The sequence below is a fragment of the Erythrolamprus reginae genome, chromosome 9, assembly GCF_031021105.1.
Source record: "Erythrolamprus reginae isolate rEryReg1 chromosome 9, rEryReg1.hap1, whole genome shotgun sequence".
Lineage (NCBI taxonomy): Eukaryota > Metazoa > Chordata > Lepidosauria > Squamata > Dipsadidae > Erythrolamprus > Erythrolamprus reginae.
Genome location: NC_091958.1, coordinates 26,848,003 through 26,864,891, shown reverse-complemented (window position 1 = coordinate 26,864,891; position 16,889 = coordinate 26,848,003). Strand labels below are relative to the sequence as shown.

At 44.3% G+C, this 16,889-nt stretch overlaps 2 protein-coding genes across 5 annotated transcripts in view; one reads left to right on the top strand and one right to left on the bottom strand.

Annotated features, from left to right (window-relative positions):
• Nucleotides 1-4,760, top strand: part of WTIP (WT1 interacting protein) — an 83,561-nt gene extending 78,801 nt beyond the window's left edge. For 3 of the 4 annotated variants that reach the window (XM_070760659.1, XM_070760658.1, XM_070760662.1), the window contains one exon: nucleotides 634-4,760. In XM_070760659.1, the coding sequence (XP_070616760.1) occupies nucleotides 634-786 (153 nt within the window). In that variant the 3' untranslated portion in view covers nucleotides 787-4,760. The remainder of the gene's footprint in view (nucleotides 1-633) is intronic. The other variant, XM_070760661.1, reaches the window with a different exon arrangement.
• Nucleotides 4,761-5,916: 1,156 nt separating this feature from the next.
• The window catches only part of GPI (glucose-6-phosphate isomerase), a 29,698-nt gene continuing 18,725 nt past the window's right edge, over nucleotides 5,917-16,889 (bottom strand). The window contains exons 9-18 of the mRNA XM_070760657.1: nucleotides 16,654-16,707; nucleotides 13,378-13,438; nucleotides 12,715-12,758; nucleotides 12,218-12,370; nucleotides 11,122-11,251; nucleotides 10,199-10,275; nucleotides 8,005-8,133; nucleotides 7,282-7,357; nucleotides 7,114-7,180; nucleotides 5,917-6,371 (exon numbers count right to left, since the gene is read on the bottom strand). Of these exons, the coding sequence (XP_070616758.1) occupies nucleotides 6,248-6,371; nucleotides 7,114-7,180; nucleotides 7,282-7,357; nucleotides 8,005-8,133; nucleotides 10,199-10,275; nucleotides 11,122-11,251; nucleotides 12,218-12,370; nucleotides 12,715-12,758; nucleotides 13,378-13,438; nucleotides 16,654-16,707 (915 nt within the window). The 3' untranslated portion in view covers nucleotides 5,917-6,247. The remainder of the gene's footprint in view (nucleotides 6,372-7,113; nucleotides 7,181-7,281; nucleotides 7,358-8,004; nucleotides 8,134-10,198; nucleotides 10,276-11,121; nucleotides 11,252-12,217; nucleotides 12,371-12,714; nucleotides 12,759-13,377; nucleotides 13,439-16,653; nucleotides 16,708-16,889) is intronic.

Genomic DNA, 16,889 nt, shown 5'->3' with positions numbered 1-16,889 from the left:
TAGAACAGTGATGGCGAACCTTTTTTTCCTTGGGTACCAAAAGTGCATGCGCACACATTATCACACATGTGCGAGTACCAACGTCAATGCCTGGGGAGGGCGAAAACAGCATCCTTTGCCCCCTGGAGGCCCTTTGGAGGTCGGAAACGGAATGTTCCCCAACTTCTGGTGGGCCCAGTAGGCTCGTGTTTCGCTCTCCTCAGGCTCCAAAGGCTTCCCTGGAGTTGGGGGTGGGTAAAAACATCCTCCCCCATCCCTGGAAGCCAAAAACGCCCTCCCAGAGCCTCTGCGCGAGCCAAAAATCAGCTGGCTGGCACACACATGCACTTTGGAGCTGAGCAAGGGCAACGGCTCGCGTGCCAGCAGATATGGCTCCGCGTGCCACCTGTGCCATAGGTTCGCCATCACTGGTTTAGGACTAGTCCTCCCCCCCCCCCCCAGGAAAGGAAATCTATTCAAAGGGGTTGGTGGCAGTATATTCCTGGTGTGTGTTTTGCTTTTATTTCTTAATTTGCCTAAAGTTCAGCCAAGACCCACAGAGTCTCCGTAGACACCTGTACTCATCCCATCTCATTGAAGCTTCCTTCAAGTCCCCCGGCCACTAACGGATGGGGGGGGTCTCTCTTTTCTTAGGATTGTGGACTGCAGCTGAATGACGAGGAGGGCCGCCGATGCTATCCACTGGAGAGGCACCTGCTCTGCCACACCTGTCACATCAGGCGCTTGAGCACTAACGTGTCGGCACACTCTCCCTCTGGCTACCCCATGCACATCACGGAGCTCTGAGGCTTCCGCTCCCCACCTACTCAAGACCAGGAGAAAGATATCTGCCCCACCCCACCACCCCCGGCTGGGAAAAGGGCGCAACAAAAAACTCTCGAAAGACAAAGCAGACGCCATTATTTATTGCTTCCACGGTTGGAGAGGAAGAGGCACCTCTTGGTTTGGCTCTGGGTACAATTGGCTTAAGTGATTCTCTCCATGATGCTGGTAGTTTAGACTGGATGGAGATGCCAGAGCTCTGCCATTTTCATGGCTGATTGAGTTCCCAGAAGAAACGTTAAGCTTTCCAACAGAGAAGAGACCAAAAGATGTTTTAAGCCTCCTTTCACCCTGACCTTGTGCTTCCCACAATTGGAGAGGCCCAGTGGTTCTTGCGTGCATCAAGAGAGTGATGGCCAAATTGAATGTGAGGTTGTTTTTTTTTAAAGGAACAACTTTGTTGGGGATACCGGTGGGTGTCCCAGCTTGGCCTTTTGTTGGGTTTCCCTGCAAAAGAAAAGTACCCAAGTCCCCTTGGGGTGAAAGGACAGAGAGCACCCCTATTTCAAGCTGTGTCAGATCCTCCCCAAGGGTGTGAGGGTTTGGTCTTTCCAGGTGGGGCAGAACACACAGCTACGGGGAGAGCTGCAGGCGCTGTGGGAAGACCAGTTACCTCAAAGCTTTCTGGGATCGGAGGACCTTTGCTTAAAAAGACCCAGAGTTGCAGATGCGGAAAAGGGGCACCAGCTTCTCCATTCCCAAGCCAGAGTTTTTCCTTACAATTCTTCTGCAGCATAGAGATGAATGCGTCAAAATGGGAAACATTTATATGCAGGTGGGGTAAGCACATTCATTAAATTTAATTCAGATTAGAATCCAGCCAAATTGAGTTTCTGCCCCATCCCCTTCTCTGGATGCCGCTTGCTTATTTTTGAATGGAATCTTCCCAGCATCCCAAAGTTCAGACTCAGCCTGGAGTCTGGAAACGATTCTGATCAAGCAACAACAGAACCTGCACTCTGCTGGCCCACTTACGCTCCCTGCTCCCTCTGCTAGTTGCTCTCTCTTCCTCAGTATGAGGAAAGTGGATTCTTATGCTGGACCCACTAGAGGATTGCAGGCAAAGAAACGGGGCCTCTGGTCAAAAAGGATCTTCCGTACATGTCAAATGTCACTTGGCACTTCTCAAAATCACTGTTTTGAAATGGACCTCTGTCAATAACTTCAGCTTGGAGTTTTCTGCAGGAAGGATCCAACAGATGAAGATGCTGGCTTTGTGGTGGTGGCCCCTGTCCTGACTCTTGCCACCCCATTGTCGTCACCTGAAGAGATCCCGACTCTTGCAAATGTACAACATTTCCGCTCTTTCAGTTTAAGGGGCGGCAGCTCTGCCTTATGCCTTGCAAACATACTTCTTCTAGAGGTCTTTTTAAAACAGTTGCTTCCCTATTTTAGTTTTCTACAACTTGGTTATAACCCAGCTTTAAAGGCCAAGTTAATTATACTTGAATCCACAGCACTTGCATAATTCCCATGGCCTCTTGACCATACGAAGCGTTTTTGGGTAGGTCACAAAACAGTTGAACAGTTTTTAAGAGTCTCAGGAAACAATAGTCTTTTTTTTTCTAGGCATTTGGATGTAAACAAATTGGCTCAGATATATAGCAGGGAAATACCTAATTTGGAACATAGTTTTTTTAAAAAAAATTAGCAAAAAATTGAAACATATAAGACATAATGTGTTAAGTGTTAGCAGTCTTTACACATCTATTTTGGCTAGACTTTTAAAGCACATTTCCAACTCTGGGAAAAATCTGTATTCCATATGGAAAATGTTTACTTTTTATTTAAAAAAACAAGCTACGTTTTGACAATTTGAAACAAGGAGGTGCCATTAATGTAATCAAAACTGACCACATCAGTTTGCGCTTCAGGTTCCGCCATGCGGTGTTAATTCATTGCGTACATCGACCTTGAAACCGTTTTCAGTTCCTTCTGATAAAACCACCTGGACCTCGGCCCCTTTGTAGGCTGAAAGCTGTTGGTGCTCCAGCAACCCCAGTGAAAGTGCGCTTGGGGAATCAGATGGAAGTCCAGGCTAAATCTGTTGGAAAAGTGCAAAAAGGGCGCCTGGTAGAAGAACAGCCAGTCTAACTCCCCACCCCCCACCCCCAAACTATCCAAACAGTCCTGTCAATTGCAAGAGGAGAGGGGCAGCATACAAATCTAATAAATTAAGATTAAAAAATTAAGAGGAACATTTGCTGAGCTGGGAAGAGGGCAGAACCAGGTGAGTCAGTGCAAAAGGAATGTAAGCGGTCCCTTCCAAATGTACATGGGAGCACAGTGAGGCTGACAGGAGCCCTCTCTATCCCATCAGATCAGCCCTTTTAAGGCTGTTCCAGATGGCTCGGCTGGCCTTTTTTTTTTTTTGAAGTTTCCAGGAAGCCACTGTAATTCCTTTGAATTTTTTTTTACTGCAAAGGTTCCACCTCTTTCCTCTTGCAGATGGTTCCTTGTGGGAAGCACCTCCCTCATTCCTCTGCTGTTGTGGCATCTTGATTACTTTAAGTGTCAGGCTTGTCCGTTCCTGCTACTGCCTTAAATCTTCCGCAAGGACCAGAACAGCTAAAATTATGTACACAGGCTATTCTTTTTCCAAACATACCAGGTTAAGTGTTTCATTTCTTTAAAACATTTCAGGGGATTACCTTTTAGAGACTTAAAATAGATTGCTCGACCTGGTGGTTTCCTTTTGTAAACATTTTGCTGTTTTAATTTTTGTTTTTTTTCCGTTGCCGAAATATTTTCACAGCTGAAGAGCTCCTTTTTTTTCCTATGCCTTTTTTTTCATTAAAAAAAACCATGGTCTTTAAGGAGAAAGCAGCTAGAAAGTGTCATACAGGAAAAAAATAAAAGTTCTGCAAAAAATGTGAAACATGCTACCTCCCATCGAGATCGTGGCTGGACTGTGGAAGCCAGGGTCCCTGGAGGGCTGGGCTGGCCCTGCTCCACAGCAGCCTGCTTGCTTTGCCCACTGGCCTCTTGGCAAGGGGAGGGAGGGCACTTCCCCACCAGTCCTGCCAAGGGGGGCTGCTTGTCAGCCTTTCTGCTTGGCAGGAGCTCCTCCACCTGGTGCCCGAGAAAAGGGATGCCGGATGGTGGAAGCTTCAGACAAAACACTGGGAGTTCAGTGGCCACCTCCCCATTTACTTTGGAGAGTTTGGCTCCACAGGGATGAAGTGCTTTTAACATTTGTGCCAAAATAATTATTTATGGGACAGCTTCCTTTCTCCCCCCCCCCCACCGATTCCACATGCGCATGAGTGAGGAACGCAAGATAGATGCACTTAGCGAAAACAACGTAAATATTTGGAAGACCATCCTGCCCCATAACCTAAAATTCCAAAGGGGATGAAGAGATTTAGGATGGGGAAATATTTGTTTCAAAGCAAGTGGGTGGATGTCTTATAATTTAGAAATTGATGGGAGAGTTCCATTGAGTTAAACCAAAACTACAGATATTTTTTTCTTATTCCCCCCCAATAAACTCTTGTGATTCAACTAATGCCATAACTAGAGTATATGATTTGACTTAAATTAAGTTTGTTTCTTGAGAAATATTTGCATTTTCTTTAAAAGAATATAGGTTTTATTTCCAAGAACTTGGACCAATGTTAATTTTTCTTTTGTAGGAAATAAAATAATGGCCAACCTGTATATTATGTGTCTAGTTTACATCTGCAAACATATTAGTTTAACCATGTTTGTATATATCTTTCTAAAATGTCAAGACTGTTAGTTCATAAACTTGTCAAGAGTTTTTGTGTTACCACATGGTTTCTATGATTGTTGAAGAATAAATGTTGGGAAATATAGATTTATTTATCTTTAAAAACTACTTACTATTATCCTAAGTTATTTTAATATTAAAAGTCAGAATTTCATTTAACCTTAGATGTTATAATCTTTTTTTCAATAAAGACATTTTGTAGTTACATCTTGATTTCATAGTGTATTACAAAAAAAATTGACATAAGAACTTACCTGTTACACGGCACCATACTAACATTCTTTAGACTTACTTTCTGTCACAGGGAATCAGTTGAGTAGCCATATAAAATTTCCTAATAAATATTTTGTTTCTTTGAATAAACCTACATATTTGTTTATAGTCATTTTAGTCCAGAAACTCCAAGCAATTTCTAGAAAAGTAAACAAGGGAAAGGATCAGCCCATCAAGCAGCTGCTTCATAGGGAGATTGCAAGGCATTTTGCAAATCTCAGTTGATGTGATGGTAGAGGCTAAAGGGAGAGAAAACCTCTAGAGGAGGTATTTAAAATACAAAATTAATTCCATTCCTTTCTGAATAAGTTATTTAGCACTAATAACGTGCAGTGTTAAAGCAGTTTAGTTCTTATGTCACCATATACAAGCATGTTACAGAAAAGTTCCCCAAATTTTCTGGCTTTGTGGACCGGTTTGGGGAGGGAGGGTTTGCGCACAGCTCAAACTGCACAACATGTCCCCTTGCCAAGAAACCTCTGAATATTTGTGCATTTGTGTTGTTACAAACCTCAGCTGACAGCAATTCTCCCTCTTGCAATGACTTCTGATGTGAAAATGAACTTTAATAGGAGAACCAGAAGTGTTCAATAAGGAGACCACCATGGATCCCTGAACTGGAAGTCTAGAGGTGGCTTGAAGCCTTTTTCCCTGAGGATGAGAAGGGGGGACATGATCGAAACATTTAAATATGTTCAAGGGTTAAATAAGGTTCAGGAGGGAAGTGTTTTTAATAGGAAAGTGAACACAAGAACAAGGGGTCACAATCTGAGGTTAGTTGGGGGAAAGATCAGAAGCAACGTGAGAAAATATGATTTGACTGAAAGAGGAGTAGATGCTTGGAACAAATTTCCAGCAGACGTTGGCAAATCCACAGGAACTGAATTTAAACATGCCTGGGATAAACATATATGCATCCTAAGAAAAGATACAGGAAATAGCATAAGGGCAGACCAGATGGACCAGGAGGTCTTTTTCTGCCGTCAATCTTCTGTTTTTAAAAATCCAACTTTGCAGGGATGCTTGAGTCCCTCTGCACACAAACCAAGACAATTTACAGTCTAAATAAGGAAGAACCGAAAGAGAAATGTGATTAATTCTGGTTTATTTCTGTGCATGTAAGGCTGGGTCTTCACAAGACGACACGGAAAAGGTTGGACCACCTTCTACAAGGCTGCTCCCAACCCCACAGCAGGACCAAGACAGACGGGATGCGGTGCTCTACACATCACAGTCACTAGGCCAAGTTTCTAGATTATTTTGTTTTTGGGATTCCTTTGCAAACACTGCTTCTGACACGACAAAGCTAACCATTGAGAACGACGAGGCCAGAACCGTTGAGAGGTCCAGCCTGGGAAGTGGCTAACAAAGCAGCAGCTACAAGGGTGATCGGGGCATCAGCCAGGCCGCCTGTTGTGGTCAGGCTCGGTTCTTCTTGATGAAGGCGATCAACCCGTTAGTTGAGGCATCGTGGGAGGTGACTGGTGCATCCGTGGCCAGCTCGGGCTCAATTTTCTTGGCCAGTTGTTTCCCAAGCTCAACACTTAAGAAAGGAAGAGAGGAGGAAAATTCAGGCTCCAGAGGGAAAGCTTTAAAACAGGCACCGAATTCCAATTCTCACCATCCCTAAATTGTTTTGAAATCCCCTTGTAATATGGCAAGAGAGGGTAGCTGGGCTGAAACACTGCCTGATGTCAAAACCCCAATATTTTGTGGTGGGAATCCAATCACCGTTCCTTTGTAATCCACAATTTATGGTGTAGCACACTCATCAAATGTTTACAGCATAAAAACTAAGCCCACAACTACCGGTACAATAAATGGTAAAAAGCTACCCTACTAACTTCCCAAATGTTCAGAAAAGATTTGAATCCAAGCCTTAGCAGTTGACCTGGTCATTCAATATGCTAAACCCTAAACTGAGAGAAAATGTACCCAAAAGAGGTTTTATGGCTTTGGCCATTTGTGTTGCAGTGAAGGTGTCAACTCACAAAGCCTTCACACTTGGTCTCCAGTAAAGACCCAGGTGAAATGGACGCAGATTCCATTCTTTTCCTACAAACCACGCAGCTGAAATTAATCCTGCCTTGTAAGGAACACAGTACATTAATTGATTTTATGACTACTCATTGCCCAAGATCAACCAGAATTGTTTCAGATGGGCACACAAAGAAATTGAACCGACTACGTCAGGAGCTTCTAACCCTCAGGAAAGCAATGGATACAATCTTAGTGAGTTTTCAACGAACACCATGAATAATTTGTAAATGGTAGAGGACACTTACCCCCACTGGTCATAGCTATTAATATCCCAGACAATTCCTTGAACAAAGATCTTGTGTTCATACATTGCTGGAAAAAGATTGTTTTTAGTGAGAGCAGCGTTAATAATACGTCTTTTGAGACAATATGTTTAAGTCAAGAAAGGAAAATATAGAAGAGGAAACACGTACCAATTAAGGCTCCGAGCATGAATGGAGTAAGTTTGGTAAAGACAATGGAATTGGTTGGGCGGTTTCCTTCAAAGACCTGTCAAGCAAAGGGACAGAGATTATCTTTCAGTTTTCAGACACAGCTGCTCGTGAGAAAACATTATATACACACAGAGTTCTCTGTTCCGTCCCCAAAGCACCGGACACCAGAAACTGACAATTTTTCATATCCTGAAGTCAAGAACGTTTAGGATTGGCTTCATAAACAAACCACGCTCCTGGGCATCCCCGATGTTATCACCTTCCCTTCAGAGTTGGAACAGAGCCCAGGGGAAGACAATATTGCTCGGCAGGGCCCAGGGGAAGAGCCTTCTCTGTGGTGGGGCGGCCCTCTGGAATCAGCTCGCCCCGGAGATTTGTACTGCCCCCCCCCCCCTCGCCTTCTGCAAGGGTCTTAAGACTCATCTATGCCACCAGGTATGGGGCTATTAGACTCCAGTCCCCTGACTGATGAATGTCACGTATGGTTATTGTTTGAGTGGGTACATTTAGTTTTTTAAATTAATTGCATTTAGATTATTCTATTGTATTGTTCTTTTTTATGGGTTGTAAGCTGTCCCAAGTCCTCGGAGAGGGGCGGCAGATAAATCCAATAAAATAATTAAATAAATAAAATAAAATAAACCAATAAGCCAAAGGGAGGGACTCCCACTGAAATCTGGAGGAAACCTGGACTCCAAGTACCTTATGTGGAAGCAGCTTCTCCAGAGTCTCTCCACTCATCCCGGCAGCCTGTAACTCCTGGCGGGCCTCCTCTGTCGTCTTCCCTTTCATTAATGCCTCTGTTTGAGCAAGGAAGTTGGCCAGAAGAATCTAAGCAGGAAAAAGCCCGAGGTTAGAATGGCAAGTTGGGCTCCTGGCCTACAGAGCAGAGCTGGCTGGGACACACAACTTCTCTTCCGCTGAAGAGCAGCTACTAGGTCTGCAGGATCACCACCTAAGCACCATGGAGGTGAAAAGATGCCCACCGGCATTTCAGGGCAACAAGGCAAAGGCCAAACCTAAATCTGCCCTGACCAAATCTGTTGTGAGTGCTCCTTGTCCACCTCAGGTTTCAGAAGAGGATGAGCCAGGCCCTCAGGGTATCCTGGGCCAGGGGGGCTGCCAGAGGAAGCAGAGAGTGAGAGTGAGGCAGACAGTGACTGGGGAGAGCCTGAGGGAGCTGGTGTGACATGGGGGGGGGAGTGGTTCTAGTCAGACAGTGAGGAAGACATGTTAGTGGAAAACAATTGGATAAATCCTCGCTATAGAAGAATGAGTCGAAGGCGAGAGGAGATCCAGAGTAAAAGGCATTAATTCACAGCCTTAGCTTTTTGAGGTGTGCTGGAACGAAGCGTTGAGATGATGATTTCTGTTGCAAAACTATCATCCCTGCTGCACACTGCGTTACCCATGCCTTCGGTGAGCAGAACTATGTTTCAGTAATTGACTCTGGGACGATCTTCCCGGACTTTGATCAGAGTTGGCTCTAAATGAGATAGGATCTGCTTCTATGCTATTTTTAACCCTGCGTTTTCATTCACGTATGCTTGATTTTGAATAAAGAGTGAATTTTTATTAATAAAGAAGAGATTTTCGGAGATTGTAATTTTCAAAAGCCCACGAAGCAGAACAAAATCCAGCTTAAGGAAATTAGGAAAGCATCAAATTGACATGATGCAACTCCCTGCAGTGAGCTACCATATCCTTTTCCCTAGAAACAGGAGAAACAGACTCACTAGAAAAGATGGAGACATGTCAATATGGACGAAGTGTAGTGATGTCTGTCTTGTCTTTTCATTTGTGACTAAGGAAGACTTTTCATTTGGTGCAAAGGGCATCATTGTCACATGGGATAGTCTGGCTTTAGTTTCTCAGCGTTGCTAGTTAAAGAAACATCTTTTTCTCTGGCTAAAATTCTAGAATGCCAGGACAGGCGGAGGGCGACCTGACACAAATTGAGATGACTTCGCAAACTCTGTTGGGCCACAACAGGGTCTTTATTATTCCATGGATCCACTTCCTGCCTTGTCTGCAACTTGAAAATCGGTCCACAAAGAGGTCACCCATTCCCTTTCTCAACATGCGCATCATTTCCTGGGGAAATTGTCATCACTAAAATAAAGAAATTACTGCAGTAGATACTTGTAGCCATAGTGTAGAAGGTACACTTTACAATGGCAGCAGCGTTACATGTTATAATTTCTCAATACAAGAGAAGAAAACATAGGGTCAACAGAATATTTTGAGGGGGGGAGAAGCTATCCCTGTATAAAAGACGGAGACTCATCAACTGTCTCTTTGAAATAGAGTAGAATAGAATAACAGAACAGAATTCTGTATTGGCCAAGTATGATTGCACACACGAGGAATCTGTCTTTGATACAGATGCTCTCAATGTGCATAAAAGAAAATATACATTTGTCAAGAATCATGAGATGCAACACTTAATGATTGTCATAGGGGTCAAATAAGCAATGAGGAAACAATCAATAGTAATAAAAATCTTAAGGATACAAACACGTTACAGTCATACAGTCATAAGTGGGAGGAAATGGGTGATAGGAATGATGAGAAAAAACTAGTAATTAGTGCAGACTTATTAAATAGTTTGACAGCGTTGAGGGAATTATTTGTTTAGCAGAGTGATGGCATTCGGTGGAAAACTGTTCTTGTGTCTAGTTGTCTTGGTGTGCAGTGCTCTGTAGTGACATTTTGAGGGTAGGAGTTGAAACAGTTTATGTCCAGGATGTGAGGGGTGAGTAAATATTTTCACCGCCCTCTTTTTGACACGAGTCAAAAAATTATTGGAGGCAGGAAGGTTGCTGGTACAGAACACGATAGACATGGACAAAGATTAGCACAAGGAGGCTAGGAAGTTAAGGAAAAGGGGGCTAACCTTGTGATGCAGGCCATTTCTGATTGGATTCTGGGTCTGGGCTGGAATCAGGAAGTCACAAGGGATCATGCGAGTACCTGCAAAAAGAGGAAAAAGTCATTTGATAACAGCGGGGATACGGAACTACTGCTGAGCTACAGACCATCTTCTCCCGTCTCCAGTCACGCAGTCTGCTGATGAGGCCAGCTGAGTCTCAACAACATCTGGAGGGCCAGAGTCTGATCCTACCACGATTGCTATACAGAGAACGTCCCAAAACTAAATTGGCCATCAAGAACTTGGCGGACACGTTCTGTGCAATTAAACCATAGAGCTTTGCATTCTGAACACTAGTGGCTAGCCCAGTGATGGCAAACCTATGGCATGGGTGCCACAGGTGGCACATAGAGCCATATCTGCTGGCACGTGAGCTGTTGCCCTAACTCAGCTCCAATGTGCATGTGTGTGTGCTGGCCAGCTGATTTTTGGCTTGCACAGAGGCTCTGGGAGGGCATTTTTGGCTTCCAGAGAGCCTCCAGGGGGATGGGAGAGGGTGTTTTAGCTTTTGGAGCCTGGGGAGGGCAAAACATGAGCCTACTGGGCCCACCAGAAGTTGGGAAAGAGGCCGGTTCTGGTCTCCAGAGGGCCTCCAGGGGGTGGGGGAAGCTATTTTCACCCTCCCCAGGTATTGAATTATGAGTGTGTGCACTCACGCATGGTTAATAGCTCACGCCCATGCTATTTCAGCACCTGAAGGAAAAAAGGTTCGCCCTCACTGGGCTAGCCTCTACTCACTCAAATTAAGTTGATCAAACGTACAATCATTTGACCCCGAGGAACTTGCATCAAAGGTTGGTGCTTTTCTACAGCAGCTCCAGACAGATTGGAGCCCAACCTTCTTGGATTGGCTAAGACGACTTTAAAAACCCACCCCTTCTCCATACCTTGATGAATCAGCTGGTAGAAGGCATGCTGTCCATTGGTTCCAGGTTCACCCCACACGATTGGTCCAGTATTATAATTCACACGGGTGCCATTCCTTGTGATGTACTTCCCGTTCGATTCCATATCCCCCTAATCAAGAACAGCAGAAGACCACCAGACCAACTTAGGCCTTTGAAAGGACAGGAAAGCTTGGACAAGTCCAAATTATGGCCAGAGATGGCACAAGGCCACTGGATGCATGCGAAAAGTGTCCGGTATTGTTTAGGGACACATAGCAATAGCATTTAGAATTGGAAACATAGAAGATTGACAGCAGAAAAAGGCCTCCTGGTCCATCTAGTCTGCCCTTATACTATTTCCTGTATTTGATCTTAGGGTGGATCTATGTTTATCCCAGGCATATTTTAATTCAGTTACTGTGGATTTATCAACCACGTCTGCTGGAAGTTTGTTCCAAGCATCTACTACTCTTTCAGCAAAACAATATTTTCTCACCTTGCTTCTGATCTTTCCCCCAACTAACCTCAGATTGTGCCCCCTTGTTCTTGTGTTCACTTTGCTATTAAAAACACTTTCCTCCTGAACCTTATTTAACCCTTTAACATATTTAAATGTTTCAATCATGTCCCTCCTTTCCCTTCTGTCCTCCAGACTATACAGATTGAGTTCATGAAGTCTTTCCTGATAGGTTTTATCTTAGGACCTTCCACCATTTTTGTAGCCCGTCTTTGGACCCGTTCAATTTGATCAATATCTTTTTGGAGGTGAGGTCTCCAGAACTGAGGTCAAACTTCACAGCCCTCTCTAAGCGGTTTTCAAAGAGTCAGCCTATTGCCCCCAACAATCTGGGTCTTCATTTTACTGACCTCGGAAGGATGGAAGGCTGAGTCAACCTAGAGCCTCTTGAGATTCAATCTGCCAAACTGCTGGCAGCTGGTGATCAGCAGAAGTAGACTGCAGTACTGCACTCTAATCACTGAACCCCATTCATGCATGTAGCAATGAGACTGCCCCCCAAGGCTCAAAGTAGCTCAGGACCACCCTCAAAAAAGCATGGCACTCAATCCCCTCCAGAACACAAAGGCGCCACCTCACCTGCTGAAAGTAAGCAGCAAAGCGGTGCATGTACTGGTCGTAGGGCAGAAGCGCATGGGTTTCAGTCCCATAACAGTTGATGTACCAGACCCCCAACATCGCTAGCAGCACGGGAACATTCTTCTCCAGGGGAGCAGTGCGGAAGTGATTGTCCTTTTGGGCGAGGAGCATAAAAACAAAACTGGATTAATAAGACAAGCTGGATCCCTTGAAGGCCCAGGACAAAACGCTAATGGAACACTGGGATTTTTAGAGGTTTCCAATTCAGATAAACTGCTAGGAAAAACATTTTTTAAAAAATAAATGAAGGCTATTTTAACCAGAGGGAATTCTAACCTAGGCCCAATAGCTCAGAATCCTGTCCCACAAGGGTAGGGCATCATGGGCAGCCGTTTGCTTGTTACCCTTCGGGAGCATAACTCAAGGGCCGCATAGAGTCCACAGCCACCCATCTCCCCCAACTCTAGATCAGCTGCTGAGAAGATTCAGGGACTTACCATCCAATGGGCTCCAGCAAGCAGTTTCTCAAAATTGTCAAAACCTAAAGAAAATAGTTGTATTATTATATAATTCCTGAAAATAAGACCCTGTCTTCTTTCTTTTCTTTTTTTTTAAATAAAATACTTGGCCTTATAGCCGATTGGCTTATTATCAAGGGATGTTTTATTTTGGGGGGAAACAGTATCTATCTATCTATCTATCTACCTACCTACCTACCTACCTACCTACCTACCTACCTATCTATCTATCTATCTATCTACTGTATTACCTATCTCTTATCTATCTATCACCTAACTATTTATTACCAACTATCTATCTATCACCTATTACCTCATTATCTATCACCTATCTATTACCTAACTATCTAACTATCTATCTATTACCTATCTATCTATTATCTATCTATCTATTACTTAACTATCACCTATCTATCGCTTGATGCACAGGCAACAAATTCCTGGTGCTTCTAACCACACTATTCCGTTAAGCATGGGAGCGCAAAACATAGATAGACTACTACAACCTTCTGAGATGTTTTAAAAGCATTTCTTTCCTCGGGACAGACTGTCCTAAGAAAGATCCAATCAGTTATTAATCTAAACTAACATTAATCACCCTCCACAGAAGAACATTCAGTTCGCAGGGATGCAGATACGTACCAATATGTAGAGCAATGGAGAGGCCAATGGCCGACCACAGCGAGTAACGTCCACCAACCCACTGCAAAGGGAAAGGGTGGAAGGAGAAAGAGAGGTTACATTTATCTGTGGCAGAGGAGTGATAATGGGGTGGGGTGGGGGCAGGTCTAGAAGAAGCACCCTGTGGCCACCCTTCCTGCTGCTGCCACCAAAGGAGAGCCAGCTCTGCCTTCTCTTGGGAAGGGAGAATTGTGCCAAGGGCTCATTCGACCAGCACAAATACTCGGCCAAGGGACGAAGGGCCAGATGGGGAACAGCTGATGCTTTGCCAATGAGCTTTGGCAGAACTTGACTCTACCACTGATCAGCTGCAGCACCCAACAAAGGATGTTCTTTCTACGCCAACTCAGGAAGCTCAAACTGCCCAAGGAGCTGCTGATCCAGTTCTACAGAGGAATCATTGAGTCTGCCATCTACACCTTTATAACTGTCTGGTTTGGTGTTGCAACCCAACCAGACCGACACAGACTTCAGAGGAGAATCAGGACTGCAGAAAAAACAATGGCTGCCAACCTGCCTTCCATTGAGGACCTGTATACTGCACGAGTCCAAAAGAGGCCTGTGAAAATATTTACTGACCCCTTGCATCCTGGACATAAACTACTTCAACTTCAAACCTCAAAACGACACTATAGAGCACTGCACACCAGAACAACTAAATACAAGAACAGTTTTTCCACGAATGCCATCACTCTGCTAAACAAATAATTCCCTCAACACTGTCAAACTATTTACTAAGTCTGCACTACTATTACTACTAGTTTTTTCTCGTTCCTATCACCCATCTCTTCCCACTTATGACTGTAACGTGTTTCTTGTATCCTTAAGATTTTTATTAATATTGGTTGTTTCCTCATTGCTTATTTGACCCCCATGACAATAATTAAGTGTTGTAGCTCATAATTCTTGATGAACTTCTTTTCTTTTATGTACACTGAGAGCATCTGCACCAAATTCCTTGTGTGTCCAATCACACGTGGCCAATAAAAGAATTCTGTTCTATTCTATCCCATCCCATTCCCTCAGATAGAATCCTTCTGAATCTCCAGTGAGAAGGGGGGGGAGGGAAGGGAGGGGGCATTTTTGGCACCCATGTTCTATACGTCAGAAGAAGAAAGTCAGGTGAGATACTTGATACGTTACTAAGATTAACAAGCAGGAAAATAAATATTGCCATCGACAAAAGGCAGATTTCTCAAAGCAAACTTCCTAGGGTTTTGTACGTGAGGCGCCCAAGGGAAAGGATTAGCCCGACAATCAAGGCTGCACCAACCCCAGAGCTTCCCAAACTTCAGTGCCAAAGCCATTTTGCTCCAACGACTTGGGAAATTTAGAGCTAAGGCCTCCAACAAGGTGTGACCTTTTAGTGGCCCAAGTGAGAAGCTTTCACAGGCAAAAAGGTCAGGGCTTAGAATAGCATCTCTAGACTGACCTGAAAGCGATTCAAGCTCTTTTTACACAGCAGCTGTTTGAATCAAAATGGGGGCAAAATGACCCACGCCTGGCCACGGAGGAGCCCCTGGCAGGAGAGCTGAGGAGCAGGAGGCCCTGCAGATGCCCTGGCACCATGGCTGTCCCGGCAAATCCCATCTGCCCCACGTCCATTGCTGCTCCTCCAACGGAGGCCACAGCCCAAGAGGTGGGGAGGCTGCCCAAAGCCTGAGACCGAGTCCTTGGAGCGCTGCTGCCAGAGGACGGGATCTATTGGGGGGCTGGGGAGAGCGGATTGATATTCCAAACGGATTTCCCCCCCAAACGCCCTCACTCTGCTAAACAAATAATTCCCTCAACACTGTCAAACTATTTACTAAGTCTGCACTACTATTATTACTAGTTTTTCCTCATCATTCCTATCACCCATTTCCTCCCACTTAGGACTGTAACTTGTTGCTTGTATCCTTCAGATTTTTATTAATATTGTTTCATTGCTTATTTGATGTCTTCGCACTGTACACCAAGACAACTAGACACAAGAACAGTTTTTCCACGAATGCCATCATTCTGCTAAACAAATAATTCCCTCAACACTGTTAAACTATTCACTAAGTCTGCACTATTATTAATGTACTACTATTTTCTCCCATCATTCCTATCACTCATTTCCTCACTTTTAGGACGGTAACTTGTTGCTTGTATCCTTAAGATTTTTTATTAATATTGATTGTTTCCTCATTGCTTATTTGACCCCATAACAATCATTAAGTGTTGTACCACATGATTCTTGACAAATGCATCTTTTTCTTTTATGTACACTGAGAGCATCTGCACCAAGACAAATCCCTTGTGTGTCCAATCACACTTGGCCAATAAAGAATTCTATTCTATTCTATTCCATTCTATTTGAAAAGATCTGTGAGGTGGTAAGAGAAGCTTTTGGACACCAGTATTTCAACTGAATCTGGTCTTTCAGGGCCTGTGGTTTAGTACTGTTCTGTGCACAGCCCTCGGAACGAAACACCCGACTCAAAAATCCTTTAATAAATCAAAGGATTTATTGATATAAGCACACGGAATGAAAGCCTAGAAGGGAGGATTTTCTTCTTGGGAGCTAAACGTCAACAAAGTCCGGGAAAAACACCAAGCTCGGCCTCATCACCATTCCAATCGATAACAAAACATATGAATTTTGGTCACCAGATTCCTTGCAACAGGCATCCATCCCAGAATGATTGTTATTGAGGCAGAAATCATGGTTTTAAAGCCTCACTCAAGCACACACTCAGTTTCACATCTCTTCCATTGAACAACATTGAATCTCCACACCCAATTTCCCACAATCCTTTGCCTTTATACTACCTGGAAGTGACACCACACCCCAAAGAGGCCAAATCAATACACTAATAATTTTTACTATGCAACTCCTCTCGTCTTCTGAGCAATCTCCTATAGCAAAGGTCTATCCACTGACTTTCTACTCTCATGTCTTCCTCATCCTCTGACTGGGGCCACTCCCCCATTGTCACATCAGCTCCCTCTAGTGGTTCCTCAGGCTCACTCGGGTCACTTTCTCCCTCACTCTCACTCTCTGCTTCATCTGTCAAACCCGCCCCCGGCCCAGGGTGTCCAGAGGCTCATCCTCCTTAGAATCTGACATGACCTGAGGTGGACAAGGAAGGCTCGCAACAAATACAAGGATGCCTTTACACACTTGTGGAAGGGCAAAACAAGGAGGCTGGAGGCGAGAGGGAAACACTGCCCAGGTAACAAAGGTAACCTGCCTGCACAGGTTTTACTTACATCCCAGAACTCAAACATGTTTGCAGTGTCAATTCCAAAGTCCTTGACTTTAGGCTGAAATATAAAGAGAAGAGAAAGCACATAGGGAGGTTTGTAAGGGTGGATCCCCCCCGCCCAAAGGACAGGCATTTGCAGGTGAAGGCTCCCAGCTATATTTGGACACTTTTAGTAAAGGGTCCCACTTTAACTTGACCTATCAATGGAAACTTACGATTGTGAACCCCAAATGTCTTGTT